We start from the raw sequence: 27,244 nt of genomic DNA, 5'->3' as shown, positions 1-27,244 counted from the left end.
AAACCTTAAGGCTTTGGCTCTGGATTGGCAGACCGCCCTCCAGAAACATCTAATTCCTGTTCTCCTATTTAATTGGAGCTATCGTGTGGTATTTTACATATCCTTGTAAACCACTTGCAGTCCTCTCTGGAACAAGGCAGCCAACAAATAAATATATGAGCCCCAAGCCACTTCTGCTTCCTGATTAAATTATCCAGCCTCAAACGCAATAATATCCTTGACTTATTAAGAGGCAGCTGCTTGCTCTTTTCCTGTTTGCTAATCCCCAATAGCCAGTGCTCAGTGGTTGACTGCCCCTGGGATCCTGTAGCAATCCCTCGGCCGCCGGAAGAACCAAGAATTGTTTTTTGAACGAAGACGTAGGTGACGGAGCTGTAGGCTGAGCTGATGATCCCGGACGCGAGAGCTAGAAAAACTTTTCCTGCGTGTCTTGTACTCAGTCAATCCTGGACCTGTTACAGAGACTGCTGCTTAATCGGGGCAGCAGCCTGGGTGAAAGCATTTGAAAAATCCCAGCCAGAAAAGGCAATATGAGGAAGAGCTACTTGAATGCATTGTTTACCTGCTTAGAGCCCATTAGCAAGAATATTGAACTTGAAACCAGCAGCTCAGCCAAGAGAGTGGCTGGCTTCCCCATTGCATTTGCCACATGTGAGGTGAGACAGGCCACCAGATCAGAAGTGTCTGTACCGGGAGAGCTCCGCGGCTCTCACACCTGCTGTTATAAACATTTCCCTTAGTTATAGGCGTTCTCTATCCCTAGGACTGTGACCTCTGAGAATTCGTGACTTTGGTTTGAAGCTAAACCCAGTCTGAGAGAGCTGGCCTTTGGACTGTCAAACACGGAGCCTTCCAGGACATTCCAATGGGTTCCCAAGGACATGAATTGACTGTGTATTTGAACTTGAACCCGATGGGCGAAACTCAGGCTCTTGGCCTTGCTGAGATTTGGCAGCCAAACCCCGAGCATTTAATTACGCTGCTGCAGAGAACACTCCAGCGAGGTGCGTCCAACGCAGACAATTATTTTAGGAAAGCCGTGGAGGCCTTCTCTCTGCGCCACTTAAATCTTGCTTCTCTTTTACAATTCAATATTTCGTGTGTTGAGAGAAAATGGCTTGTTTGCTTCAAAGGACACGCTACAGAATGTAGGAAGGGGATGTTAATTATGTTGAACCGGGCTGCTTTGTCTCTGCACAAATGAGAACCTTCAGGGGGTTCTATCCAAATTGCTTGGGGATCAGAGCCAGGGGAGCACAGATGGAGATGTTTGGACTCAAGTTCATGGTTTTGTCTTTTTTGTTTTTGTTTTTTAAGAACTGTATTTGTCATGAAAAAAGGTGAAGCTAGTTCTGCATTCTCCTAGAACCAAAGGGGAAGGCACTCCTGAATCACTTTTCTTTTTTTTTTTTAAAGTTTTATCTTATACTGGAGTATAGTTGATTTACAATGTAGTGTTAGTTTCAGGTGTACAGCAAAGTGATTCAGTTATACATATACATATATCTATTCTTTTTCAGATTCTTTTCCCATACAGGTTATTACAGAATATTGAATAGAGTTCCCTGTGCTATACAGTCGGATCTTATTGATTATCTATTTTATATAGAGTAGTATGTGTATGTTAATCCCAACCTCCTAATTTATCCCTCCCCCTCTGGGTCACCCTTTTTGTCTTAGGCCATCTTTCTTGGTTTTGGTCAGGCTTCTTCAGGAGCAGAGCTGGATGAGAGGAGTTGAGTGCAAATACTTAGCTGGGAGGCAATTCCAGGAGGAACCAGTGCCAAAAGGGAGATGGGAAGTGAAGGAAACCCAGGCAGGGCAATCTAAGGGTGCCACTGTGGGCACCTGGAGCACAGATCCCCATGGGATCCTCTGGGAAACTGCAGGCAGCAGGCACCCCAGAGTTCTCCCACTGGAGAGGCGAGAGGGCTGGTATTTATCACGAACTCCGTGGGGACTTCCGGGTGGGAGGTGCTTCTGCCTGCCCAGTGCAAAGGCGGGGTGGGCTCCGACCACACGAGGAAGCCCTTGGCATTGGGGATCCTGGGCGCTCTGCAGTAAGGCTGGAGTGTGGGCTCCACCTGGACCATGCCTGCGTGCAAGGGAGCCTGGGAAGGTGAGTGACTTCATTCCTCCACCGGGGAAACATGGACTTGTAAAGAGGGGGTTCCCTCAACCTCCGAAGTGTGTACATAAGGCTCAAAGAATGACTAATTACAATAGTTTCAGATGGCATCTATGAATGGTTTATTTATTTTTTTCTTATAAATTAACGGAGGAGTCAAGCTCATCTGTACAGTGATATCACTTGTTCACATTCCAAAAAGCTTAAAAAAAAATAAAAGACTTTATTGAGTGGGAGAGAAAAAGGTGGGCTAGCAGCTGGAGTCTCTGGGATTGCTCATAACTCACAGCCTGGCTTATCTCTGCTACAGCTCATGGGAACAGCCTCTGCGGGGTGATAAGTAGCGGCTGTGCAAATGATCCATGATGGTGAAGCTTTGTTTCTCTGTAAAACACTTGGGGTTTTATCAGACTTTCTTCCCTGTCTTAGGAATGCATTCTGGATAGGACCAGCATCTTCTACTTCCCATCTCCTCGGTTTCCACCCATCATCGCTTGCCTGGACTCTTGCAGTCACCTCTGCCCTGGTTTCCCACCCTTGCCACCCCACACCCACAGTCTGTTCCCCCCACAGCCGCCAGGGGGCGCTTGTGAACACCTGGGTCAGGTCCTGTCCATCCTATGCACAGAACCCTCCTTGGCTCCTACCTCACTCAGAGTAAAAATCAATGTCCTCCCCATGGTCCACAAGGCCCTGCACATGCTGTCCTGTCCCATCCCTGTCCTCATCTCCCCCACTCCACACACAATCTCCCCCTCGGTGACTCTGTTCTAGCCGTACTAGCCTCCTCCATGTTTCCCAAACATACCAGGCATGGTCCGGCCTCAGGGCCTTTGCACTTGCTGTTCTCTCTGCCTGGAACATCTTTCCCCAGATATCCTCATGGCTCCTCCCTCACCTCCTTCAGGTCTTTACTCAAATGACACCTTCTCATTAAGCCCTTCCCAGGGCCCATAAAACTGCAATCTCTAACCACCCCCCAACCCTAGCATCCTCCATCATTTCTTCCCTGCTTTACTTCTCTCTATGGCACTCATCACCCTTTAAATACTTGGTGTTAACTTATTTGTTTATTTCTGTTGCTCTCCACTTTAATGTAACTCCTAGAGGAGCTTTTGTGTTTGTGTTTTGTTTACTATGTTTTCAATATCCAGAACAGAGCCTGACACACAGTAGGAGCTTAACAAATATTTGTTGAACAAATGAGACCACCATGCCCTGATTAAAAACAAAAAGACTGGGACTTGTGACTGATTCCAGTACGTTCTGGGGAAGCTCAAGGGGGCCTGATCTGGGGGCCCAACACGTTCCATCCAGTGGGGATTCAATGCTTTTTGAACAATGTTTCTCCAATCCCTCCAGATATTGGTCAGAATTTGTGTGCCAAAAGTGTCCCTTCCTCTCTCCCCTTCTCCTGGCTCACTCATCCCTCAAGTTCAGCTTACTTGTCCCTTCCCTGGGGCACCTCCTCTGAGACCCTCAGCCTGGGAGGGTCTGTTAATCTCTGTACTTTCTTTGTAGCATTCACTGCAGCATATAGTTCTAGAAGTAATGGCGGGATTCCATAATTCATGTCTGTCTCCTCCACATCCAGGGGCAGCAATCGATATGCTTTCTTCGTCTCTCTCTTCCTAGTCCCTATCCCGGACCCATGTCTGGCATAGAATAGGCACTCACTAGATATTTTCTAATACTTTTGGAAAATTATGGCTCTGATGAACATGAGCCATAGGACACACACATCCCTTAAAAACTTGAACAACCAGCGTCAGTTCCCTGATGAACATGAGCATTTCAAAGGTTCTGATAAGTCCTGCATTAAAGAAACTCGTTTCAGGAATTCCCTGGTGGCCCAGTGGTTGGGGCTCTGTTCTTTCACTGCTGAGGGCCCGGGTTTGATCCCTGATCGGGGAACTAAGAGCCCTCAAGCCGTGCAGCGTGGCCAAAAAAAAAAAAAAAAAGAAAGAAACTCGTTTCACTCAGCAATGCACAAACATATTTGACCTCAGAGTACCCTCTTCCCAGCATGCCTGGTAAGATTGCCAGGGTTCCAAGGAGCATGGTTTGGGAAGCACAGCCATAATTGATCCCTGAATTATCTGAGCAGCATCAACTGACTGGAAGTTTAGTTTAGGAGGAGTCTAAAAGTGACGCCTTCTAGTCAAGGGCTTGGAGGTCTCTGCAAGGAGTCTGTCACCCTTTGGCCATCACCCTGCCTCTTCTCAGGAACAGGGGTTGGGGGAAGGGGGAATGACAATAGTAGAGTTGTGCTTAGTGGCCCCCAAGATATATCCAGAGCCCATCTGTCACTGTGGGTTGAGAAGCAGAGAGGAAGGTTCAGGTTTGAGGGTCGGTAGGAGTCTGGGTCTATGTTCTAATGGTGGTTATGGAGGCATTGTTGCATGCGTTTGAGAGAATGAATTCCCCTCTTTGGAAGGGCTCAAATCCCACAATTCCTTGCCATGTTCCTTCACCTCTCATACCTCAGTCTTATCATCTGTAAAATGGGTCTCCCGGAGGAGGGATTGAGATCACACACGTCTGGCACTTAGCACATGGTCTGGCACATTCCGAGGGTCCAGCAAAAGACGTCTGTCATCTCTCCGGGGCCCCCTTTCTCTCCCAGGAGTGATGGGGTGATTCCCCCATTGGGTTCCCACTCTCTGACCCCGACCTCCCCGCAGACCCTCTTCCAAAGCCCAGAGGAAGGCTGGCAGCTGTACACCTCGGCCCAGGCTCCCGACGGAAAATGCATCTGCACGGCCGTGATCCCCGCGCAGAGCACCTGCTCCCGCGATGGCCGGAGCCGGGAGCTACGGCAGCTGATGGAGAAGGTAAGAACCTTCCAGGTTCCCTTGTGAAAATCTCCCAATTCCCACCCTGCCCTCTGCCCCCATCCAGGTCAGCCGGGGCCAGATCTAGCCATGCAGATTATTCAGAACTGGTGCATAACCTGGTTCCCCTCCAGGTGGATATTTCGGTCAGTATCTGTTTAGTGCTTTCTTTGGAGGAGAAGCTGAGCGCTGTGTGGAGACAGGGAAAGAGAACCCCAGTGGCAGCATCTGAGTCTTCGGTGCGTGAGCTCTGGCCCCACCACGCACTCAGCCAGACTCACCTGCTAAGAAGGGTCTCACCCTCCATCCCAAGAGACTTACATAAAGATGCCTTCCCCTTCTGATTGTGGTTGATATAAACTGGTCCCCATTCAATACATTCCCAAGGATATTTCGGTGCCCTTTAGAGGCCGACTGCTGTCCCTTGCCACTACCCAGCTGAATTGCCCATTAGTCACCTCTGATGTCAGTGTTGAAAGAGACTAGCAACTTCCCACCGCCATCCTGTAGAGGAGGAAGCTGAGGACAGAAGAGACCCTTGTTGGCACAGGAGTCTTCCACCCATTAACTCTGTAGGATCCTGCCCTGCCCGTGACACCGGAACTGCTTTCCCCAGCAGTGCAGAATGGCCATGTGGTGTCCCCTGATTGTTGACCATGACCGTAAAAATGTTTTGTGGCATCCAGGATGGGTATCAGGCGCTTGGCTTTCTGAGAACTTCCAAGTGTCACGTGAACGATGGTTCAGGAAAGTCTGTGTATTTCAACAAGCATCCAGCGTTGCCTCTGAGTTCACCTTGGCCGGGAGGAACTCAACTTAGCCAAGTGGAGGTGGGAGCTAGGGGGCCGTCGGTCTGGATTAGGAGAGGTCAGGGCAAGGGGAAGTTCAGTTCCCTCATTTAGCCTAAAGGTATTTATTGAGCATCTAGTATTTACTGAACATTCAGCTGTGGACAAGCCAGACACTGGGTCTGCCTCTGAGGATCCCACCTAAAGGAGACAGATGAATAAGAATGTTCCAGGTAGTAGTCATAGCTGGAAAGAAAATAACCACATAAGGGGGAGAGGGTGAGTGGCTGCTTAAGGCAGGGTGATCAGGGAAGGCCACTCTGAGGAGGTGATGCTGGAGTTGAGATGTGAAGGATCAGGAGGAGACAGCGGCGAAGACAAAGGGAACAGCGCTCCAGGTAGAGAGATCAGCAAGTGCAAAGGCCCTGAGGAGGGAAGACGCTTCAAATCTATGTGAGCGAAGTCGGGCTGGTGGTCGCGGTGGATGAACACGGCGAGTAGGCAGGCAAAGGGGCAGGACCAGCTCGCAGGGTCTGCAGGGGAAGGTGATCCAATCTTCCTTTTGAAAAACTCCCTCTCGGGACTTCCCTGGTGGTCCAGCAGTTAAGACTCCACGCTTCCACTGCAGGGGGCCCGGGTTCGATCCCTGGTCGGGGAACTAAGATCCCACACGCCTCGCAGTGTGGCCAAAAAAAAAAAGAAAAAGCTCTGTCTGGCTGCTCTATGGAGACTTGACTGCTGGGGACGAGAGTGGAGGCAGGGAGAGCAGGGAGGAGGGGAGAGCTGGGAGGTGGTGGTGGCCAGACTAGTAGCCAATGGATGGATTGGGCATGCCATTGGGAGCTCAGGTTGCTGGTAAGGTTGGGAGGAGAAGGTTGGTGGGGTGTTTGTCTGGCCTCTGGCCCCTCCAGGTCTTGTGTGTGGCATCCCGGGGACAGGGACAGGAGTGTGGCTCTCCCTAACCCTCCCAGTTCCTAGGTTCAGAACGTCTCCCAGTCCATGGAGGTCCTTGAGTTGCGGACGTACCGTGACCTCCAGTACGTGCGAAGCATGGAGACCCTCATGCGGAGCCTGGATGCGAGGCTCCGGGCAGCCGACGGGTCCCTCTCGGCCAAGAGCTTCCAGGTGGGTCCTTCTGGGTTCAGGTCAGAGGTCAAGAGAAGAATTGGGATTGGTGCCCATTATTTCCCAGCATGGAGGTCACATCTGGGAAGGACCGAGTGTTGGCTGGCCCAGATCTAGGGTCCACTGTGGGCTGGGTCAGGTGTGCATCAGAGATAAGGGGGGAAGTTGTGGGTTGAAGGTCGGGCTCAGGTCTGGGTCACTGGTCAGGGGTTGGGATCAGCAATGGTTCCACCTTGGGAGCAGGAGCTGAAGGGCAGGATGACGGAGCTGTTGCCCCTGAGCTCGGTCCTGGAGCAGTATAAGGCGGACATGAGGACCATTGTGCGCCTGCGGGAGGAGGTGAGGAATCTCTCCGGCAGCCTCGCAGCCATCCAGGAGGAGATGGGCGCCTACGGATACGAGGACCTGCAGCAGCGGGTGATGGCGCTGGAGGCCCGGCTCCACGCCTGTGCCCAGAAGCTGGGTATGCCTTGCTGCTTGATCTTGACCCCTGGCCTCCACACCCAACCCCCAAAACCCTCTGTGTGCCCAGGGCATGCTTTTGACCTCTAACTTCGAAACTTTGACCCTTGACCTCCCTACCCAAGGCCAAAAATAGACCCAGAAGCTGGAAATACTCCTGACCCTACACTTTCAGTCCCTCACCCCCAACCTAACTCCACCTTGGGACCAGATTTCTGGATCCTTCCTCAGCCCTGTTCCCAGCTCTTCAGTTTGCTCTCACTACCTCATCCTTGCCCTGCCTCCCTTGCGCTCTTCCCATCCTCCGCTCTCATCCACCCCTGTTCCTGCCTCCCAGGCTGTGGGAAGCTGACGGGGGTCAGTAACCCCATCACCGTTCGGGCCATGGGGTCCCGCTTCGGCTCCTGGATGACTGACACGATGGCCCCCAGTGCGGATAGCCGGGTGAGTGACTGTGCCCACGCCAGGGGTCAGAACCTATACTGGGGAGGAGACATAGCCTGTGGCTGGCCCTAGGTGCCAAGCGATTCCACATCGATGATTATCTTGTAGGGCGGAGTGTCCTAGGGTCTCCAGGGCCCTTGGACCTCCCCCTGACTGTCTAGCTACCACCAAGTGACCAAGGACTTTCCAGCCCTGTGAATCCATAAGTCAGCTGACCTCCAATGACTGTATAGAGACTAATGCTTATTAGTACTAATGACCAGCTCCCAGTGACCACTGACCGCAAAGTAACCACCAGTGACCAGTGCCTTCCCAAGGACTAGGACCTACCAGCACCACTCAGTGACCTTTAAACTTCCGGTGGCCACCATGGTCACAATTGCCTATCACCTCTGATCCACAGGAACCATCTATGAACTGCCTAGTGACTGTCCTAGTGACGGACGTTGGTCACTGGGCAGCCACTGAGTGTCACAGAGTAGAGGCAGCAAATAGCCAGTGCCCCACTGTGATCACTGGTCTCCCAGGCATCCTGGTGGTTCAACCAAGGGGTTAAGAGCTTGGGTTTGGGGGGAATTCCCTGGTGGTCCAGTGGTTAGGATTGGTGCTTCCACTGCTGGGGCATGGGTTCAGTCCCTGGTCGGGGAACTAAGATCCCGCAAGCCACGAGGCACCAAAAAAAAAAAAAAAAAAGAAATCAGACTTGGAGTTATATCCCGCTTCCACCAATTCTTAGCTGGGAAACTTGGGCAGGTTCCTTAATGTCTCTGAGCCTCAATTTTCCTTATCTTCAAAACGGTTATGATAACATCAGCGTTACAGTTTTTAGGATGCTTTGCCCAATAACCAGCGCGAGTAAGGGCACTCACAAATGCTAATACCATGGTGACAGCGAAAGATGTTGACGGAGAGGATGCTGCGTTCATGCCGGTCACCTCGTGGTTACAGGAATTACCCACGGGCAATGGATGCACGTGACCTCTTACCGCCCAAGGGCAGCCTAATGACCAGTAGCCATCCCATATCCAATGACCAGTGCACTCCTAGGCCCAGTGAGTCACCGGGGACTGCAGTTTCCCCGATTCTTGGGGATCAAGCACTGTCCTCTGAGTGTCTGAGACCAATAGCACTCCCCGACCAAATGATCCCAGTCACTGGGAGGTCATGAAAGGTCACTGGACATCCCATGACTGAGTAATGACCACTTAGTGACTGTTGATCCCTAGTGACCATATGATTCCTGAGTGGCCGCTGGGACCTTTGGGTCATCGGTGGTGGTCCACCAGTGACCAGCGGATCTCTTGCAGGTCTGGTACATGGATGGCTATTACAAGGGCCGGCGGGTCCTGGAGTTCCACACTCTGGGAGACTTCATCAAAGGCCAGAACTTTATCCAGCACCTGCTGCCCCAGCCGTGGGCAGGCACGGGCCACGTGGTGTACAACGGCTCCCTGTTCTACAACAAGTACCAGAGCAACGTGGTGGTCAAGTACCACTTCCGCTCGCGTTCTGTGCTGGTGCAGAGGAGTCTCCCTGGGGCCGGCTACAATAACACCTTCCCCTACTCCTGGGGTGGCTTCTCGGACATGGACTTCATGGTGGACGAGAGCGGGCTCTGGGCCGTGTACACCACCAACCAGAATGCAGGCAACATCGTGGTCAGCCGGCTGGACCCGCACACCCTCGAGGTCGTGCGGTCCTGGGACACCGGCTACCCCAAGCGCAGCGCCGGCGAGGCCTTCATGATCTGTGGCGTGCTCTACGTGACCAACTCCCACCTGGCCGGGGCCAAGGTCTACTTCGCCTACTTCACCAACACGTCCAGCTATGAGTACACAGACGTGCCCTTCCACAACCAGTACTCCCACATCTCCATGCTGGATTACAACCCCCGCGAACGGGCCCTCTACACCTGGAACAATGGCCACCAGGTGCTCTACAATGTCACCCTCTTCCACGTCATCAGCACCGCTGGGGGCCCCTAGGGGCCGCCGTCGCTCACGCAGCCACGCGAGGGCCACGGGAGCCCTTTCTCCTCCGCCTGTGTCCCTCCAAGTTTATCTTTCTGTCTCTGTCCTGCCCTCTCTCTCTCTCTCTCTCCCTCTCCCCTCCTGTACTGTTTTTTCTCTCTCCACCTTTGCGCCCAGCTTTCATTCTCCGCTTCTGTATTTCTGTCAGTGCGTTTTCTCAGTATTGTCTCTTCTTTACTGATCTCTGATTTTGATACTTCGCTCTTTCTTTTTATTGAGGCCTCTCTATCTTTTGATCGATCTGACTCTCCAGCTCTCTATCTCTGCCTGTCTCTCTTCCCTCCCTCCCTTCCCTCTTCGCGTCCCACCCCCTCCTCCTCCTCCTCCTCCTCCTCCTCCTCGCTCCATGTCCCTGCCTCCCGACCCGAGGAGTTGAGTGCACGGATGCTTCTTTTTTTATTTACACTTTTTCTTTCCGGGTTGCTGGAATAAACGGGACCTTTGACATTTGATGCTTCAGCTGCTGTGTGTGTCTGGAAGGGGCAGAAGAGGCAAGGGGGAGGGTGAGCCTGGAGGCCCATCCCAGCTGGGTCCCCTTGTCCCAGGCCACAAGCTTTGTGAACAGGGGCAGGTAAGCCCAGCCCGGGGGGTGGGTGGGCGAGGGCCATGGCAGGGCGAGCCCTTTGGGAAGACAGGTGAGGATACCCAATCCAAAGTTGTTTCAATTGATCCAAACAACATGATCCAAATAACCAAGAACTCTATCACAACGATGAAGACTGGCCTCAAATGAATAATATTCTTTGTCCTGTTATTTTCTTTTTTTTTTCACTCACTGATCACACAGGTGCATCATTGACCCACCTGGCAACTTTTAAAATGGGTTTTTTTAACAATCTGGCTGCTTTTAAGAATATGGGTATGAGAGGGTAGCACACAGAATTTTTCCTTTTTCTTCTCTTTTTGCTTTGTAACATCAAAATCATTTTGTATGAGTTGCACCTGTTCTGAGTTAGCTGATAAAAAATATAGCAAGACTGAAAGCTCATGGGGCCCTTCTGCTGGACACACCCACGCCCCGTGCCAGGGCTTGGGCAGGGATAGTCCCTGACATGGGGACCGACATGGGGCCTGGAGCTCCTGGAGGGGAAGGACGGGCAAAGCTAGCAAGTATCAGAGACAGGAAGGGAAGGGGTGTGTGAGCGCGTGGGGAAGAGACTGAAGTAAGCACAGGCCAAGTCCTCAGGAACCTTGGCAGTGTGACTAAGGTGGGGTGGGAGGGGGTCACAGAAGGGGAAAAACAAAATGAAGGCTTTATTTTAACCAGATCTTTGGTAGCCTGGGTGACACACTGCAAGGAGACGGGGGAGACAGTCGCCTCTGAAGCTGTGGCCGGGAACAAAGGTAGTGCTGACCACTCCCCACCCCCGCGTTGGCCCCAACACACGGCCCCCCCCCCGAAATCTCCAGCAGAAACATTGCGCAAACAGCCCCACCGGCCCAGACAACCCCCCCGCCCGCCCCTGCTGAGGCCACGGAGGCCAAACTTGCTCCTCTGGGAGGAACCCTCCCTCCCTGTCTCCCCGTCTCTAATTAATGGCCTGATTAAATCATCTCCGCTCCGTGCTGGCATCTCCCGGAACTCGGGACGCTGAGGCCGCATTGCCGATGAAACCAATGAATAATAAATGCGACTGCCTAATGCACTCATTTAAAACCAATTTTTAAAGAAATCTTCAAGAAACGCAATTAATTTCCATTTAAATTAACAAGTTCGACATTGAAGAGAATCGATTCCTGGATAAGCACCTTGAGAGGCACTTCGCTCTGTACCTGCTTTTAAAAAACAAACACACACACACACACAAAAACAACAAACAAACACACAAACAAAAAACAGGCACAGGGCGGGGGCACCTAGAACATCTGCACCCCAACCCTCCAATCTGTATTGGGCATCAGACAGATGCCCACAGGCGCCCCTTCTCTCTTTCACACACACACACACACACACACACACGCACACACACACAGATGCCCACAGGCGCCCCTTCTCTCTTTCACACACACACACACACACAAACACACACACACAGGCAGGCCCAGCCCTCCTCATACTTTTGGGTTGGTGGCTTTTGTTCCAACCAAGGTTGGGAAGGAGTAATAACCCACTGCCCCTGGACCCAGGCGAGGGTTGCGTGTCATCTGCGTGTGTCCTAGGCTGCCTACTGCTTACCCTGACTTCCCCTTTTGTGGATGTGTATCTGGCTACATCGGGGAAGCTTTCTAGCCCATCCCGTGGCAATACCCATGTTACCCCGAGTTGAAGCAACTGGCTCTAGCCCTGCTCTGTGGCCACAGAAGCCTGAGCTGGTGAAAACGGCAAAAGAGTGGACACCAGCCCCCTGGGTAGAGTTTGGGCCGGGAGGTGCCAGACCAGCGACAAAGACTATACTCTCACCACGCTGAAGGCCTGGGATTTAGGGCCTCACTTCTGGGCAGGAGGGGTGTGGAGCAGGTGACAGAAGCCACAGCTCCTGAATCATGCATGCTGAGTGGGCTCTGGGGGCATGTTTACCAAAGAGCAACGTTCTTCTGTGTTGGGTTTTGGCCGCTGCACAGCTAGACAAAGGAAGAGGGAGGTCCATGGAGGCAGGTGGTCACGTCCAGATGGGGGGACCCCCGGGTCACACAGGACAGACACACACCTAAGGCCAACTAGTCACGTGGGCACATGCAGGCTTGGGCGCACACACACACACACGGATGCCCAAAGTGACAGGGAGTGACACAGAGAAAATTTCCCTGGGACTTCCCTGGCGGTCCATTGGTTAGGACTCTGTGCTTCCACTGCAGGGGGCACAGGTTCGATCCCTGGTCAGGGACCTAAGATCCCCCAAACTGTGCGGCTTGGCCAAAAGAAAAGGAAAATTTCCCTGGCAGCCCCACACAGGAAAATCGCGCGCACACACACACACACACACACACACACACACACACACACACACCCCGCACCCTCCCTTCCCCGGCAGCATCTCAGCTGCCTGGGAGCCCAGGGAGACCTTCCCCGGGCCTTTGGTGCCGAGAGCGAGGCACAGGCCCATCCTCAGGTGGTGCCTTGGAGCAGGACCCTGAAAACCCTCCCGCCCCCAAGTGCTCGTTTCCGATCCTTCCCAGAGGCTCCTTTGGACCTGGAGGGGTGCAATGGCTCCCCCGACACCGCAGAACGGTTGGCGCAGACGGCAGGGTTGCTGCCTGCCTTGTGGCCTCCACGGGTGGTGGCAGAGGATTCTGCCTGGAGGCGCAGCCGCCCAGCCGGCTCTCCCCAGCCCTCCGGAGCTGAGAGGAAATTCATTAAACCTGCCTAATGACAAACGCTCTGGCAGGCGGCAGGCAGAGAGCGATGGCTCCAGAAGCTGGCCAGATGGGAGTCGGCCCAGGTGGCTGTTTGAGACTCGGGCTTTTATCAGAGACTCAGCTTCGGCGGGGACGGGGGGCGGGGGGCAGGGTGTTCCCTGGCGTCAGGCCAGGCAGGGCTTTATTTTCCTCAGGTGCCCAAGCCCCGCTAGCCGGCCACCCGCCCCCGCCCCGGGCTGGTCCCCGTGAAGTAGGCGGGCAGACCAGGCCTAACCGCCTCTCAGCAGCTCCGCAAACCTCCTGACCGACCTGAGCCCCCAGCCCAGGCCCTGGCCCCAGGGCAGCTACGAGGAGGTGATGGACAAGAGGTGGGCCGCACCCCAGCCCCCCACCTGAAGAGGAGGAAGAGTACGCCCCCCCCCACCCCCATGTGCCACAGGATTCCCTCTGCTCCACGACAGCCCCTCCCCCAGAGGGCGGGGCAGGACCCCTGCTCTCTGAGGCGCCTGGCAGGGCCCCCCCACCAGGCAGGCCCCCTGCGGCCATGGTAACAGCGTCTGCAGAGGCCGCAGGACCCAAGCACAATCTGCCAGAGCGCTCGTGGTGACAGGGAAGCAGGCCTCAGGGTGCTGGGCGTAGCTCATTCTAACTCAAGTGGCCCGCGTGCGTGGAGGGAGTTGGTGGGAGGGGGGCGGCGAGAGCACCCAGGGCACGGGGGCTTCAATCTGGCTCCCCGAGGATGCCCTGCTCCACCCGACCTGCTGAATCCAGAGCTGGGGGGTCAGGGCCCTCGTGTGCCAGGACGTCCTTGAACACCCAGGTGTGAGGGCCGCTGGCGCTGAGCACGGCTCCACGTCCCCGAGAGCCCGGCTGCCGCTAGGATGCCCCCAAGCCCAGCAAGAGGAGCGGCTCCTCCGCGAGGAGAGGCGGCCTGGACACCTGGACGCCGGGGATGGTGGGGGATGATCGCTCCCCCAACCGCGCCCCACTCACCTCCGCAGGGAGGAAATGAGAGACAGGGACAGCAGAACAGTGGTTCCAGGTTTAATCGAGGCTGGGGACGGGGCTGCACTGCTGCTTAGAGAGGGCCCCCAAGCAGCAGCAGCCTGGGCCCCAGGCGGAGCATTTGCTTTTTGCAACTGAATACAGGCAGGTGGCAACACCAGAAACAACTCAAGGCCCTCCTGCCCCCGTCCTGGACCTGGGGGGACACAGGGGGCGGCTCAGCTAACCAGGCCTTCTCTCTGGGACAGGTCACCCCCAGCCCTTGGATCTGGAAGTCCTGCGAGCCTCTCCACCCTGCGCCCTTCTGAAGTCAATTCCTAAAGGGGAGGGGAGTCTGGCAGGGAGCCCCGGTGGTGAAGAGCCCCCCTCCCAGCCATTTTGGGATCAATAAATACTGTGTGACACGAGCAGGGAGGGGAACGCACTGGTCAGCGGCAGCAGGGAGCGGCGCGTGCGCACCCAGCCACCCTCTCCCGCACTCAGCCCGGGCGGGCGGGGGGCGTGCGTGGCAGGCCTGGGCCGTCCACACCCCTCACTCCGTGCGCAGGATGATGTGGATGCCAGAATCCGTGAACACGGGCCCGCTCATCTCCCCTGCCCGCAGTGCAAAGGAGGCGTCTTCAAATGGCTTCTGCATCTGACCTGGGGAAGGAAGCATGAGGGATGGCAGGTGGGGGGTCAAGACCCGGGCTGCAGGCCAGGACCAGGCAGGGCGGGCAGATGGGGCTCCCACCTGCACCCCCGGGCACTCATTTGGACTCATCCGTCACGTGGTTTATGGCCCGGTCACAGCGGCGAGTGGGGCCCAGCTGAGGGCGGCAGGGCAATCAGCGAGGCCCCGGGAAGGCTGAGGACAGCGTGAGGGATGAGGGCAGAGCTGCGGTCTCTGCCATGCACGTAAAGATGCGTTCTAGGCATGAACTGGTCTCCCTGCGCCGGTCCCCAGCCCCTGCCACACTGTCTGTCTCCCCTGCCTCCTGGGGTGGGCAGGCGGTCCACAGACCCTTGCTGGCTCCCCGACACCCCTCGCCCCATCCTGGGCCCCTCCCTGATGCTCTGTAGACCCCAGGGATGGAGTGGGAAGGAGGCGGAGGCCTGGCTCCCTCCGCTCCTCCCTTTTCCACAGCCCCAGCTGGAGAGGCCTGAACTCGGGGTTGCTGATCTGACCCCCTCCTCCCCTCACCCCTGGTTTCCCCACCCATGAGGGCGGGGCAGGGGATGCTGGGGGACATGCCCTGGGGCTCTAAGGGGCCCCAGCCTTACACCTCCAACAGGAGGAGAGGAAAATGGCAGCAAGTACCCACCTTGGGGGGTCCGTGATGGGGACAACTGAGCAGAGAGACACACGGATGGACTCCCCACCCCAAAAGAGAATGTCACTGGGGAGAAGGCTCTGCGGCCACCACCCCCAGCAGGGCGGCCTCTGAAGCCTGAGGGAGGGACTTTGCTGCCACCTGGTGGACTCCAAAGGCACATGCGGCAGGCGTTACCCCTCCCGATCTCTAGGAGGTGGGCGGGCGTTGGTGGGTCAGAGGGTCCTGCCGGGGTTTGGTGGTGCCCATTCCTCGCGCACCTCTGCTGAAGGCACCCAGGTCTCCCCTGGCCTTGGCGGAGCTGCAGTCGCTGAACTGTGAGGCCAGAGATTCAAAGTCCTCTTCTCCCGACTTAATCTTCTGGATGTAGCCTGCGAGGGGGACACACAGGGAGACCTCCCCATCAGGGCTGGGGCGGGGCAGAGGGCTCCAGGGAGGGCGGCACTCCACTCAGAAAGTGCTTTTCACGTGCATGCACACCGTGACCCTGTGGTGACCGCAACAGCCAGCTGGTCTCACGTCCCATCCCTATACCGCCAGCTCTGTCACTCCCCACCCGACACACACTCAGTAACATACAATGAACAGAGCACGGCCTCTTCCTACCCTCACACATACTCTGAGAGAAAATCTGCCCCCAGGCCCTGTTGGGCAGCACAGCAGAAGACAGGACAGAAGTTTAAAAGGGACACTGGGACCCAGGGGTTCCCCAAGAGCCCCAGGGCAGTGGTGGAAGCCCCAGTGGAAAGTTTTCTACAGGCTTCTAGGAGAAAGGCAGGAGGCCAGGGCACCAGCCCAACTCTGCCACAGGAGACGGCTGGGTCCTCAGCCCATGGGCCTCAGTTGTCTCATCTGTTCAAAGTGTGAGGAAGGCCAGGGCCGCTTACTGGGGCTTTGTGGAGACCCAGTGGTGGCCTAGCTGGGGCTCGGGAAGGGACACGCGTCATTCCCACAGACTGCGCCCCAGAGACAGCAGGGTGTGCTGGTAGCGCACCAGATTCACCCTCTGTGCAGCCCAAACTGTCCCCATTGGGTACCAATTCTCCCCGGAGGGACAGGGAGGCTGGGCTGATGGGAGGGCAGGAAAAGGATGACTGAGGGGAAGGGCTCCCAGCAGAGGGCGCCAGGGGGGCAGCACCGAGCACCTGTGGGACTCTCACAGACCCTGCGTGTGTGGGGTAGGGAAGGGCCGCCAGCCACCCTCCTGAGTCCAGGCAGGAGCCCTTGGAGCGAGAACCCATCCTGTCCTCCCCAGACCACCACCGGACAGCCCCTTGCCTCGAGCTAGGCCTACACGGCTTCCCTGACAGCCACTCTCCTGGGGGGCATTATCCCTGAGGCCCCCGGGGGGACCTGGGACCATGCACCGCCCCCCCAGCTTAGCGATGGGACACCAGCCCACGCTGGATGTGAGGGGTACCCCGTCACACCCACCGGTGGGTTTCTGAACTCCATGGTGACACCTCTAGCCGTTGCTCCTGTCTGACCTAAACGAGGCTGTGACACGCCTGGTACCTGTCTGAGCACCGCAGGGACACTGCGGATTAATCTACCTGGTGCTCTGAGGCCCAGACACGCAGCCAGGCCATCTGCCTAATGCTCGGCTGGTGCAAACCTCCCCTCGGCCCATGGGCCTCCGACTCCCGTCTGACCTCAATGTCACTGTTATCCATCTATCTCCCTGGAACGACGGTGACAGCACACCTATCACTCCCGGCCCACCCCCGTCTCACTGCATGTCACAGCAGCAACTGCGTGTCCCGGTATCTGACCTGCTCGGCTGCTTCCACGGCTGTCCCGGTAGCCCCTGCCTCCCCCGTGTCCCTGTCACTCTCGTCCTGTCCTGACCGTCCCTTTGCTTCTGAGCCTCAACTGTCAGTCATTGCCAGCAGGCCACAGTGACCCGCAGCACAGTGCCTGGCACAGACAGACACCTTGACAAATGGCACTTGCTGTCACCGTTCTGTCCCCCCTTCTGTGTGGGCTGTGCCAGCCGGTGACGAGGCTGCCCCTACTTCTCTCTGACCTGCGCACCCCGGTCCTCCTCGCCTGCACCCCGCAGTCTGCGCCGGCCGTCACCATGATGCACTGCCTGGTCAGGCAGGCTCTCCGTCGGATGCGCCACAAGCCCCACCCTCTGTGGACGGCTCGCATGCTGCAGCGGCTTCTGCCGTAATGCTCTGCTGTGCTCCCGACGCCGCCCTGGGGCTGCCAGGTAGGCGGTCCCCCTGTGCCAGACGCATTCATGGGTGACTGCGATCTGAACCGGATGTCACTAGGATACCCTGCCTCTACCTCCTCCTCTCCCTGGATTCTGGTTGCGTCCTCGGCCTCACCCGGGCGGCACCAAGATATCTCCTCTCTCTTCTGTCTGGACCTCAGTAACAGCGGCCAGGGGATCCTGAGTGCACAGTGCCCCCCAGTGCACCTGCCCGCCTCCAGGTACCGTGGGGGGCGCTGCTGCACACGCCCAGCACTTGGGGAGTCGGGCCCAGCCCTGAGCCCGGTACAAGCACTCCCCTGCTGCATCCTCCAGCAGCTGGAGCTGTGGGCACAGTGGCAGGGAACCCCCGAGACTAGGCGGCCTGGCCAAGGTGCGCACACAGTGTATGTGTGCAAGCAACAGCAGCCTAAAGACTGAATAAAAGCCAAGCTTTTGCCCCCGCATAGTTTTTTGTTTGTTTGTTTTTTTGGGGTTTTTTTTTGGCCAGCCGCATGGCTTGTGGGATCTTAGTTCACTAGGCCCTCGGCAGTGAAAGCGGAGTCCTAACCACTGGAATGCCAAAGAATTCCCGTGTCCCCCATAGTTCATAGCACCCAAATCTTCCTCTGACCAGCCAACTCTCTCAGAAAATATTCTGCTTGGATGGGAACCTGAAATGATTTTGTTTAAAGAAACAACACTTCCTTCCTGAGCTTCCCTTTCAAAAGCTGACCTTCAGGGGTCTGGCCACAAGTCAAGATGCAAGGCTACATTCAGAACCCCCTGTGTCCCCTCAGCTCAGTCTTACACGCCCCATGGTGTCCTGCCCGGTCTTGCCCCCCCCCACACCCCCACCTCTCAGCCTTTGCTTAAACTTTGTTTAATCGTCTCTTCCCACCCGAAGCTCATCTGCTGTCCTCTGGTCTCACCCAGGAGTCTCCCAAGGCCCCACTAGGCGAGATGCCTCCCTGGGCCCTGCATTTACCCCTTTCCTGTTTGTGCGTCTGTTGCCGCCTCATACGGGGAGGAGAGGGACCAGGTCGGCCTTGCTCACTGCTGTGTCCCCAGCTCCCCGTGCTGTGCACTGAACAGGTGTTCACTAATGTTGAAGGAATTCGTGAATAAATGAGACAGAAACAGGCCACGGGGAAGGAGAGAGAGGGATCCACCACTGGGCTCTGCAGACGGAAATGCTGGAATCTCATGCCTTTTTTCTGTGAAGCTCAGGCTCAAATGCTACAGAGGAGGCAAGAAAGGAAGTGCAAACCAGACACCCTGGGCTGTTCCCAGCAATGCCCTGCCTCACCCGACCGGCAACACCCCCTACCCAGACAGCATCCATCTAACCCTCACCCAACGGGGCAGCTGAGGCAGAGCAGGGTGGCTTGTGGACCCCAACTACTGTGTTCGGATGCCAGCTCTACCGATCCTGAGCTCTGCGACCCTGGTACGTGACTTTGTCTCTTGGAGCTTCACTTGCCTGGTCTGTAAAATGGGCTAATTATCAGCTCTGACCTTGGAGGGCTGCTGTGAAGGGTAAAGGAATTACTGCCAGAACAGTGCCTGGTGCAGAGTGAGCCCCTGACAATTACTAGCTGTCAGTCCATAAATAATACGGGTTGAATGTTTATGTCCCTCCAGAATTCATATATTGAAGCCCTAACCTTCCAATGTGACAGTTACACGTAGGGGGACTGCTGCTCACTTCAGGGCCTCCCTGGGACCCTCAGGCCCTGGGCATGTGGGGATGGAGGGATGGGAGTAGGCAGGGAGGGCTTCTCCACGGCCTGGCTTCCTTACACAAGGACACTGGCAATGACAGGCAGCCGGTCCCCAGATCCCTGACAAGCCTGTGGCCGCAGCCCAGCAGCTGCAGAGGAGCCAGCACTGGGAAAAGGAGCCTCAGCAGAAAATGTGGACACACTGCCGGCAGCCTGTCCCCTCGGGGTAACCGGGGAGCACAGGACCTAAAAGCGAACTGATGGACCCAGGCTGCCGGCTGCAGAGTGGGCCGCCCAAATCCTGATCTCTTTATCACGTGGAACAAGCCCTTGACGAGAACAGGGGAGGGGGGAACAACATCCACTTTCACGAAAGAGAAAACCAAGCCCAGGCGCCCAAAGCTTGCTGATGTGGCACACGAGTGTCTGGTTACCGAGCGCACCATGGCCCGGGCCATCTCACTGCACCCTCGTCAGGACCCCCGAGGGGGCCTGCCTCAGCCCCATCTCAGGACACTGAATAAAACCACGGGCCAAGGTCACTGGAGGGTCTGCACGCTAAACCCACCAGGCCTCCCGCGTCCTGGCCCAGAGCTCCACCCATGGGCCATGGGGAAGCAGCAGGGAGCTCTTGGTAGGCGGAAGCCTTGTCCAGACCATGGTCCCCAGCACACACTCCTAAATGACTGGGGTCGAGGCTCTGCTGTGTAGACAGCAAGCGGCCGGCACTGAGCCCACTGCTCTGCTGAGCGTTCAGCTGCCGGCTGTGGCCCCTGGACCTTCACGGCCACCCGGTCCCCATCCTACAGATGAGGCAACTGAGGCTCTGAGAGTAAAGACACTTGCTGGAAGCTACGCCGCTGGCACCAAGATCCATCTCTGTGTGACTCCAGGGCTGGGCCACACTGGTTCTGACCTTACCCCACCCCTGTCCCTCTAATCCATCACCCCATCCTCCCGATTCTGCCTCCTAAATCTCTCTAGAATCTACTCTACCTGCTTCCTACCTGCCCCAAGTTCAAGTCACAGTGTTTCTAGTTGCGATTCCTCCCACAGCTTCCACCAGGCCCTCTGGCACACGCAGGCATGTCGGACCCCTGCTAACACTCCCGAGTGTGCACTGACTTAAGGCCAGGCCCCAGGGCCCAGCTGCTTACTGGGCACACCCCCAGACACCCCTTCCCAAGACCCAGGCTGACCTCAGCACCCCCAGGCTCCCACTGCAGTGTGAGCCCCACCAGACACATCCCCGTCCATCCTAGAGCTGGGTTGGGGGGCACCCTCACCTGCCACCCCCAGGCAGTCCCCAGGGCCCAACAGCTTTCCTTCCACGTGATGCTCAGATATCCCCATGTCCACCTGCCGTCTCTGGCCAGGACTGCCGCAAGGGCTTCTGTCTCTGGCCTGCTGCTCTGCGGAATCCAGGTCCTCTCACGGTTGCCTTGCCAACGTCTCTTCCTCAGACCCTCAGATTTAGTGAGTCCCTCCCCAGACTGTGCCTCTTCCCAATCCCCTCAACCAGTGATGGCGCCTCCAGCTGCTCAATCTCCAAGTGCCCATCACCCCTTGCTCAGTCTCATGTGGTTCGGAAGCCTCAGAACAGGGACCCCTGTAGGAGCTAGGAGGACCCAAGAGGTCATCTCGTGATTCCTCTGGGTTTCCTGCCACGTCCGCTTCCCCTGGGGCCGCCAGACCCCGCTCATTGCTCACAGCTCACCGCTGGTCCAGCCAGTCTGGGCCCTGGGCCTTCTGGCTTTCTTGGCCTGTCACCCTCCAGCCACACGGCTCTCTCCTAAAAGCCAGCGCCACAGGGCCCCCCTCCCAGTCACACGTGGCCATGTGTTTCCTGCTGTCTCTGGGAAAGGACCCGAACTCTTGGCCTCACTCTGGGCCGTCCTCCACGTGGCTGGGACCTGCCCTTGAGGGGTCTCATCCCTCTTCAGTCCCCTCCACAGCCTTCCCCCGAGTCCTACCTACAGCCGAGCCACAGGCCTTCATTTCTGCCGCTTCCTCTGCCAGGGGTCCTTCTCGCTTCCTCCTGATTCAGGAAACCAGGCTGCGGGCGCTGCCGTGGGCCAGGCTTTGTGTTGGGTGGCAGGAATACAGTGGGGAAAGAGACAGATCCAGTCCCTGCCCTCATGGAGTCCAGGAGGTGAGCTCTTTGAATCTGCCTTCAAGATTCTGTGCAAGAACTTGGCTCTGCTCTACAAGGCTGGGAGGTAGGAGGCTAAGAGGTGCCATTTAGCAGGTGCCAGACACTATATGGGGGGTGTAGGTGTAGGTGTAGCTCAGGAGGTGAGCTCTTTGAATCTGCCTTCAAGATTCTGTGCAAGAACTTGGCTCTGCTCTACAAGGCTGGGAGGTAGGAGACTAAGAGGTGCCATTTAGCAGGTGCCAGACACTGTGTGGGGGGTGTAGGTGTGGGTATAGGTGTGTTTAAGTAATATCCCACGGGCCAGGGACTTCCCTGGTGGCGCAGTGGTTAAGAATCCACCTGCCAATGCAGGGGACATGGGTTTGATCCCTGGTCCGGGAAGATCCCACACGCCGCAGAGCAACTAAGCCCGTGTGCCACAACTACTAAAGCCCACGCACCTAGAGCCCGTGCTCCGCCACAAGAGAAGCCACCACAATGAGAAGCCCGCACACTGCAACGAAGAGTAGCCTCCGCTCGCTGCAACTAGAGAAAGCCCGCGCGCAGCAATGAAGACCCAACGCAACCAGAAATAAATAACTAACTAAAAAAAAAAAAAAAAAAAATCCCACCGGCCAAGTACCGGACCAGTGATGTCATAGCAAAACAACAGCCAATATGGACTGATTATGCCAGGGCTGTGCTAATAACACCCATCATAATAGCCACCAGCAATCACAGAACATTTACTAGATGCCAAGGCTGTTATTCATGCTTTACTGCATTAGGTCGGAGTCTTCTCAGCTACCCTATACAGTGGGTCCTATTATCATAACGCTAATTTTACAAGTGAAAAGATTGAGGCTCTGAGATGTTAAGTAACATGCTCAAGGTCACACAGCCAGGACCTGGCAGAGCTGGATGGGCACTCAGGCTATTTGGGCATGGGAGAGAGACGGGTTATGTGGGGTTGGAGGGCCCGGGAGGGGTCTGGGATCTCTGGTGAGAGAGGCTGAGTGGATGATGAAAGCACACGTGTGATCCAGACCAGCACTGTCCAACAGAACTTCCTGCAAGGATGGAAACATTCCCTATCTGTGCTGTCCGAGATGGCAGCCACTAGCCACCTATGGCTACTGAACAGTGTGGCCAGTGTGACTGAGGACCCAATCTTTAATATGACTTAAATTTAATTAATTTAAATGGAAATAACCACATGTAGGTGGTGGTGGCCACACTGGACAGCTCTAGACCAGGGTGCTGCGAACTATGTCCCACGGGTCAAATCCTGCTGTTTTTGTAAATAAAGTTTTATTGGCACACAGCCACGCCCATCTGTTTACATGTCATCTATGGCTGCTATGGAGTTACCAAGCAGAGCTGACAGAGACTGTATGGTCCGCAAAACCTAAAATATTTACCATCTGGCCTTTTCAGAAAAAGTTTGCCTACCGACTGCTGCTCTAGACTGTGGAGGAAACACAGAACAGAACGAGGAACAGCCTTCTCCTTCAGGGCAGAGTTAATTCACCGATTCTACCTTTCCAGCTTCCCTCCTGACCCATCCATACACGTGCCCCAGGACCCTGCTTGATGATACTACTATCAAGGATAGCTCCCACTGAACGAGGACCCACTGTGTGCCACGCACTTTCTCATCTCACTGAGTTTTCACGATGGCCCTTGGAGGCAGGTATATGATGCCCATTTTACAGAGGTGAAAACTGAGTCTCAAGGAAGTGACGTGAATGCCCCAAAGTCAAGGAGCTTATAGTGGCATGGCTACCGTCTGAACCCAGGTCTGCGGGCCCCAAGGTTGGGTCCTCCCCACCTACCCTGGCTCACCCTCAAATACCAGCTGGAGAGGAAAAGGAGAGGCAGCCGTGAGAGGCAGGCTCGTGTCATGTACAGGCACTTCCAGGTCTGTCAAGGCCACAGCTGACAGCTGAGCAAGGTGGGGTAGAGGGTCTGGCATGATTTCTACAAGCCCAGTCTGGCCCCTGGGGAGAGGGACCTGCCCCCCCCAGACCCTGTCTCCACTTGTGCTCACCATTGATCAGCTCCAGAGCCTCCTCCTTGGTCCGGGTGATCTTCTCCTGCCGCCAGGACGAGGGCCGCCGTGACTGGCTGTGCTTGACCAGCAGGTGTGAGCAGCGGACCCTGGCGGGCTCCCCTTGTCCATTTTTGCCGCCGCCAGTGCTATTGCCACTCGGCCGCTCCCACTGGCTGGCGTTAGTGATGTGATTGAAGTAGTACACCCGGCCTGGAAGAGGGGGGAGTGGAATTCAGCTGCGACCTGCTCAGAGGACACCACCGTGAGGCCGTGATAAGGGACTGGCCAATGAGATGCCTCCATTCAGCCAACCCACTGCTGTCCACCAGTGCCACGAGGCCTTAGGGAGCTAACATTCTAGGTGGGGGCAGACAGACACCAAACAAGCAATAAGACCACGTTATAACTTCAGTCATTCATAACTTCAAGGGGGAAAATAACCCCAGGTGAGGAAGAAAGGTTCCAAGCGTGCACTCAGCAGCCAGACCGCCTGTTCAGATCTGCCACTCTGCCACTCACTCACTGTATGATCAACCTTCCCTGGGCCTCGGTTTTCTCACCTGTAAAATGGAGATAACAGCAATACCTGCCTGAAGGGTTGCTGTAAGGGCTGTATGAGTTCATATCTGTAACGTGCTTAGGATAGCACCTGGCACACATTAGGAGTGTGGTAGCAACTATTATGTCCATTTTATAGACCACAAAACTAAGCAACATTTCCTGGTGTTTACTCTGCTCCAGGCACATATGGGGGAGGCAGGAACTGTACCCATGTGCGTCAGACACAAAAGCTCTGCTCTTTTCCCCTACCCAGTGTACTCTGCTGCAGAACTGGGGGCCAGCATTACTGGGACCAGATGTTACCCAGAGACTAAGGAGCATGGAGTGAGGGCCGCAAACAAGAAGCTTGAAGTAGGACCCAGTAGAGATAGGGTGTCGTTCCAGGGGCGGAGAGTTTGCCTGGGTTACGTGGAGGACTTGTGCCCACCATTGTGAAGGGCTGGATGTCACCCACGGGGAACACTGTTAGGGTTGAACTGGGAAGAAATGGAGGGAGTGGGGGCCCAGAACTGGGCAGAGCATCAGCTTTATGCTGCAGGTCACAGCCACAGGCCAGGGCTGCAGCAGGGTGGGTGACAGCTGAGCCACTGACTGCCTCTAAAACCTTGGCAATGGGCTCCATCTCCCTGAACCTCAGTTTTCTCACCTGAAAAGTGGGGGTGAGGTGAGAGAATAAGGACATCAAACCTCATGGGGTTAATGTGGAGAGCTGATGATGATGTATGCAAAGTGCTCACCAGAGCTCCTGGCGTTCAATAAATCGGAATTCTTTCTGCGACTGTGATTACTGTGAGCTCTGGTCCGGCGGAGTGAAACACTGGACCTCAGTGTATCTCAGTGGTTTGCAGTAACAAGGGCAGGGGGCTGTGGAGTCAGACTGACTGGATTCTAACCCAGCCCCCACCCCCTGAAATGAATGACCTTGAGCGAGTTCCTTCAGTTTTCTGGCCTCAGTTTCCTGACCTGCAAAATGGGAGTAATAACTACCTACCTTCCAGAATTGCAGCCATTCAGAGAAAGAAAACACCTAAAACGCTTGGCACAATGCTTGGCACTGAGATAAACGTGCCCTATTATTGACATTATTATTGGGGGAAAAGCCTTAAATCGGGTCCCGGAGCACGGGGGGATGTTCTCAGGCAGAATACCACCGGGCGGATATCGCAAACTCAGAATTAGGTATGGATGGCAGCAGGCATGTTAGCAGTAGGAGGTTGTGGACCCGAGGCCGAGCAACCCTGGGGCCCCGCCCTGAGCATGGGGTTGGGGTGTCCTCCCCCAGGGGTGCCCCCTGGGCCCAGCGGGGTGCAAAGACCTTCTCCCCGGACGTCAAGTGCATTAGGCCGAACGAAAGGTGTCAGTCAGATCGGCAGGGCCAGGAACATCCCTGAGGGAGTGCCGAGGGATCATCGTCCCCCTACCACCCCGGCAGTGCGAGGGGCCTCTCCGGCCCCGCCCCTTGCCTCAGTTTCCTCAGGGTTCCCCACTCCTCAGGCTCGCAGCCCTCACGGGGTGAGCCGGGCCGTCACCCTGGGACTACGCGGAGGAGCCAAGACCCCACGGCAATCGAGCGGCGGCGCCGCGCCCAAGGGGCGAGCTCGAGCCCTGCTTCCGCGGGCCCTCGCGGCCCCGCCCCAGCCCCGACCCCTACGGCACCTGAGCTGCGGCTCATGCGCTTCTCCCAGCCGGGCGGCAGCTTCTCCTCGTCCGCCATCTTCCCTCCTGCCGCAGAGCCCGCTCCGCCTCCGCCGCACCGCCTCTGCCGCCCGCGCCTGCCCACCGCCGCTGCCGATTGGCTGGGCCCGCCCCGCACCGGGGTCTGGCGACGACACTCATTGGGCACCCCAACTGTCCGGACGGGCTCTCTGGCTTCCTATTGAGCAGAAGCGGGGGTGGGCGGGACCTCCCACGGTTTTACCTGGGCCCCGCCCCCGGTCGGCCTCACCCAGGCCCCGCCCTCCTCCTTTCCTCGGCCCCTAAGTGGTGGGAAAGGGACACGAGCCCTCCTTGTCAACGCCCTTTGCCGAGCTTCAAAGAAGTCCTCACCTCTCCTTTGCGTCCTTCGCCGCAGAGCTCATCTGATTGGCTACTGCAGCAGCAATTCCCGCCTTCCTAAGCCGTACCCGGAGGGCCGCAGCTCCCCATGCGGAAGTGTCTGGTTTGTGTGGAGGTAACTGCAGCAGAGAAGGTTCTTGGCAGAGGCTGCGCTGCCTTTGCTGTTGCCATAGCAACGCAGTTACCTTGGTGATGAACAGCTAGGAACCCAGAAGCCTAAATTTGGCTCCTCCATCCTCCCTCTTCCCACCTGTTTCCTCCAGATGTCCAAAGCTAGCCCACCTCCTTTTAATTTTTTGTGCAAGTCTCTTTCCCTATGCTACTGACCCAAACACCTTACACTTCCGTTGGAGTCTACTTTACTTCACCTATTCCCTCCCAGTCTGGCTTCTGCCTCCGTCCTGGGTGACCAGTGGGTGTTGGCATTGCCATTCAGATGGGACAACATGGGAGGCGCGGGTGGGAGGATGATGAGCTCAGTTTGAGTCAATTTATTTTTTTAATTTATTTTTTATTTAAGTATAGTTGAATGAGTCAATTTAAAATTAAGTCTGTGGCACTCGTGGGACACTGGGGAGGTGGTTGGAGACCTAGGGCTAGAGATAGACATGGGAGTCAAGACACCAACAGGGAAGAGTTCAACTACAGTTCATCTATAGCATAGACCCTTACATAATCGTTAAAAAGAATGAGGTGCAATGACATGAAACACAGGGAAACATGTCTATGACAAATTATAGAGGCAGGATGGGGGTTGAAGGTTAACAGCACTCAGGAGCCAGATTACTTTGGGTTCAAAGCCTGGCTCTACCATTTGCTATGACCTTGAACAAATTACTTAACTTCTGCACTTCAGCTTCTCCATCTGCAAAATGAGGGTAAGATAAATACATATCTCATAAATACCTTTGATGTAAAGATTAAGTGAGTTAATCTATATAAAGCACTCAAAAACAATGTCTGGTCCATAGCAAGGATATGTGTTGCTGGGTGAAAAAAAAAGCAAGTCACAGTACAGTGTAGCAATTATAGTATGTATGAAAGCATAACAAAACCAAAAAAAAAATCAACAAAAATTAATTTAATTATGT

The 27,244-nt window shown here is 55.7% G+C and overlaps 2 protein-coding genes and 1 long non-coding RNA gene across 5 annotated transcripts in view; 1 reads left to right on the top strand and 2 right to left on the bottom strand.

The window, feature by feature from the left end:
* OLFM2 (olfactomedin 2) overlaps nucleotides 1–10,263 on the top strand; it is a 61,382-nt gene extending 51,119 nt beyond the window's left edge. For 2 of the 3 annotated variants that reach the window (XM_082456823.1, XM_082456822.1), the window contains exons 2-6: nucleotides 4,813–4,962; nucleotides 6,729–6,875; nucleotides 7,119–7,338; nucleotides 7,675–7,781; nucleotides 9,089–10,263. In XM_082456823.1, the coding sequence (XP_082312949.1) occupies nucleotides 4,813–4,962; nucleotides 6,729–6,875; nucleotides 7,119–7,338; nucleotides 7,675–7,781; nucleotides 9,089–9,766 (1,302 nt within the window). In that variant the 3' untranslated portion in view covers nucleotides 9,767–10,263. Of the gene's footprint in view, nucleotides 1–4,812; nucleotides 4,963–6,721; nucleotides 6,876–7,118; nucleotides 7,339–7,674; nucleotides 7,782–9,088 lie in introns of those variants that run through there. The other variant, XM_082456824.1, reaches the window with a different exon arrangement.
* LOC309658378 overlaps nucleotides 1–27,244 on the bottom strand; it is a 201,766-nt gene that overhangs the window by 66,683 nt on the left and 107,839 nt on the right. The window lies entirely within an intron of this gene.
* On the bottom strand, nucleotides 14,140–25,906 carry PIN1 (peptidylprolyl cis/trans isomerase, NIMA-interacting 1). The gene is made up of 4 exons (XM_082456850.1): nucleotides 25,755–25,906; nucleotides 23,535–23,747; nucleotides 15,687–15,797; nucleotides 14,140–14,755 (listed from the first exon to the last, which is right to left on the bottom strand). Exons 1-4 carry the CDS (start codon nucleotides 25,810–25,812, stop codon nucleotides 14,646–14,648), a joined length of 492 nt encoding a protein of 163 aa, XP_082312976.1. The 5' UTR covers nucleotides 25,813–25,906; the 3' UTR covers nucleotides 14,140–14,645.

Source organism: Balaenoptera physalus (assembly GCF_965194825.1).
Source record: "Balaenoptera physalus genome assembly, chromosome: 3".
Classification (NCBI taxonomy): domain Eukaryota; kingdom Metazoa; phylum Chordata; class Mammalia; order Artiodactyla; family Balaenopteridae; genus Balaenoptera; species Balaenoptera physalus.
Note: the sequence above shows the minus strand (reverse complement) of the source record. Positions and strands in the feature narration are given on the sequence as shown.

Bases quoted from the DNA above. Each gene is read 5' to 3' on its own strand.
- PIN1 (XM_082456850.1), bottom strand. From the start codon at position 25,812: ATGGCGGACGAGGAGAAGCTGCCGCCCGGCTGGGAGAAGCGCATGAGC. The intron at 15,798-23,534 runs GTGAGCACAAGT...TCCCCCTCGCAG, and splicing joins GGCTCTGGAGCTGATCAATG to GCTACATCCAGAAGATTAAG. The intron at 14,756-15,686 runs GTGCGCGAGGAA...TTCCTTCCCCAG, and splicing joins CCTGGGTGCCTTCAGCAGAG to GTCAGATGCAGAAGCCATTT.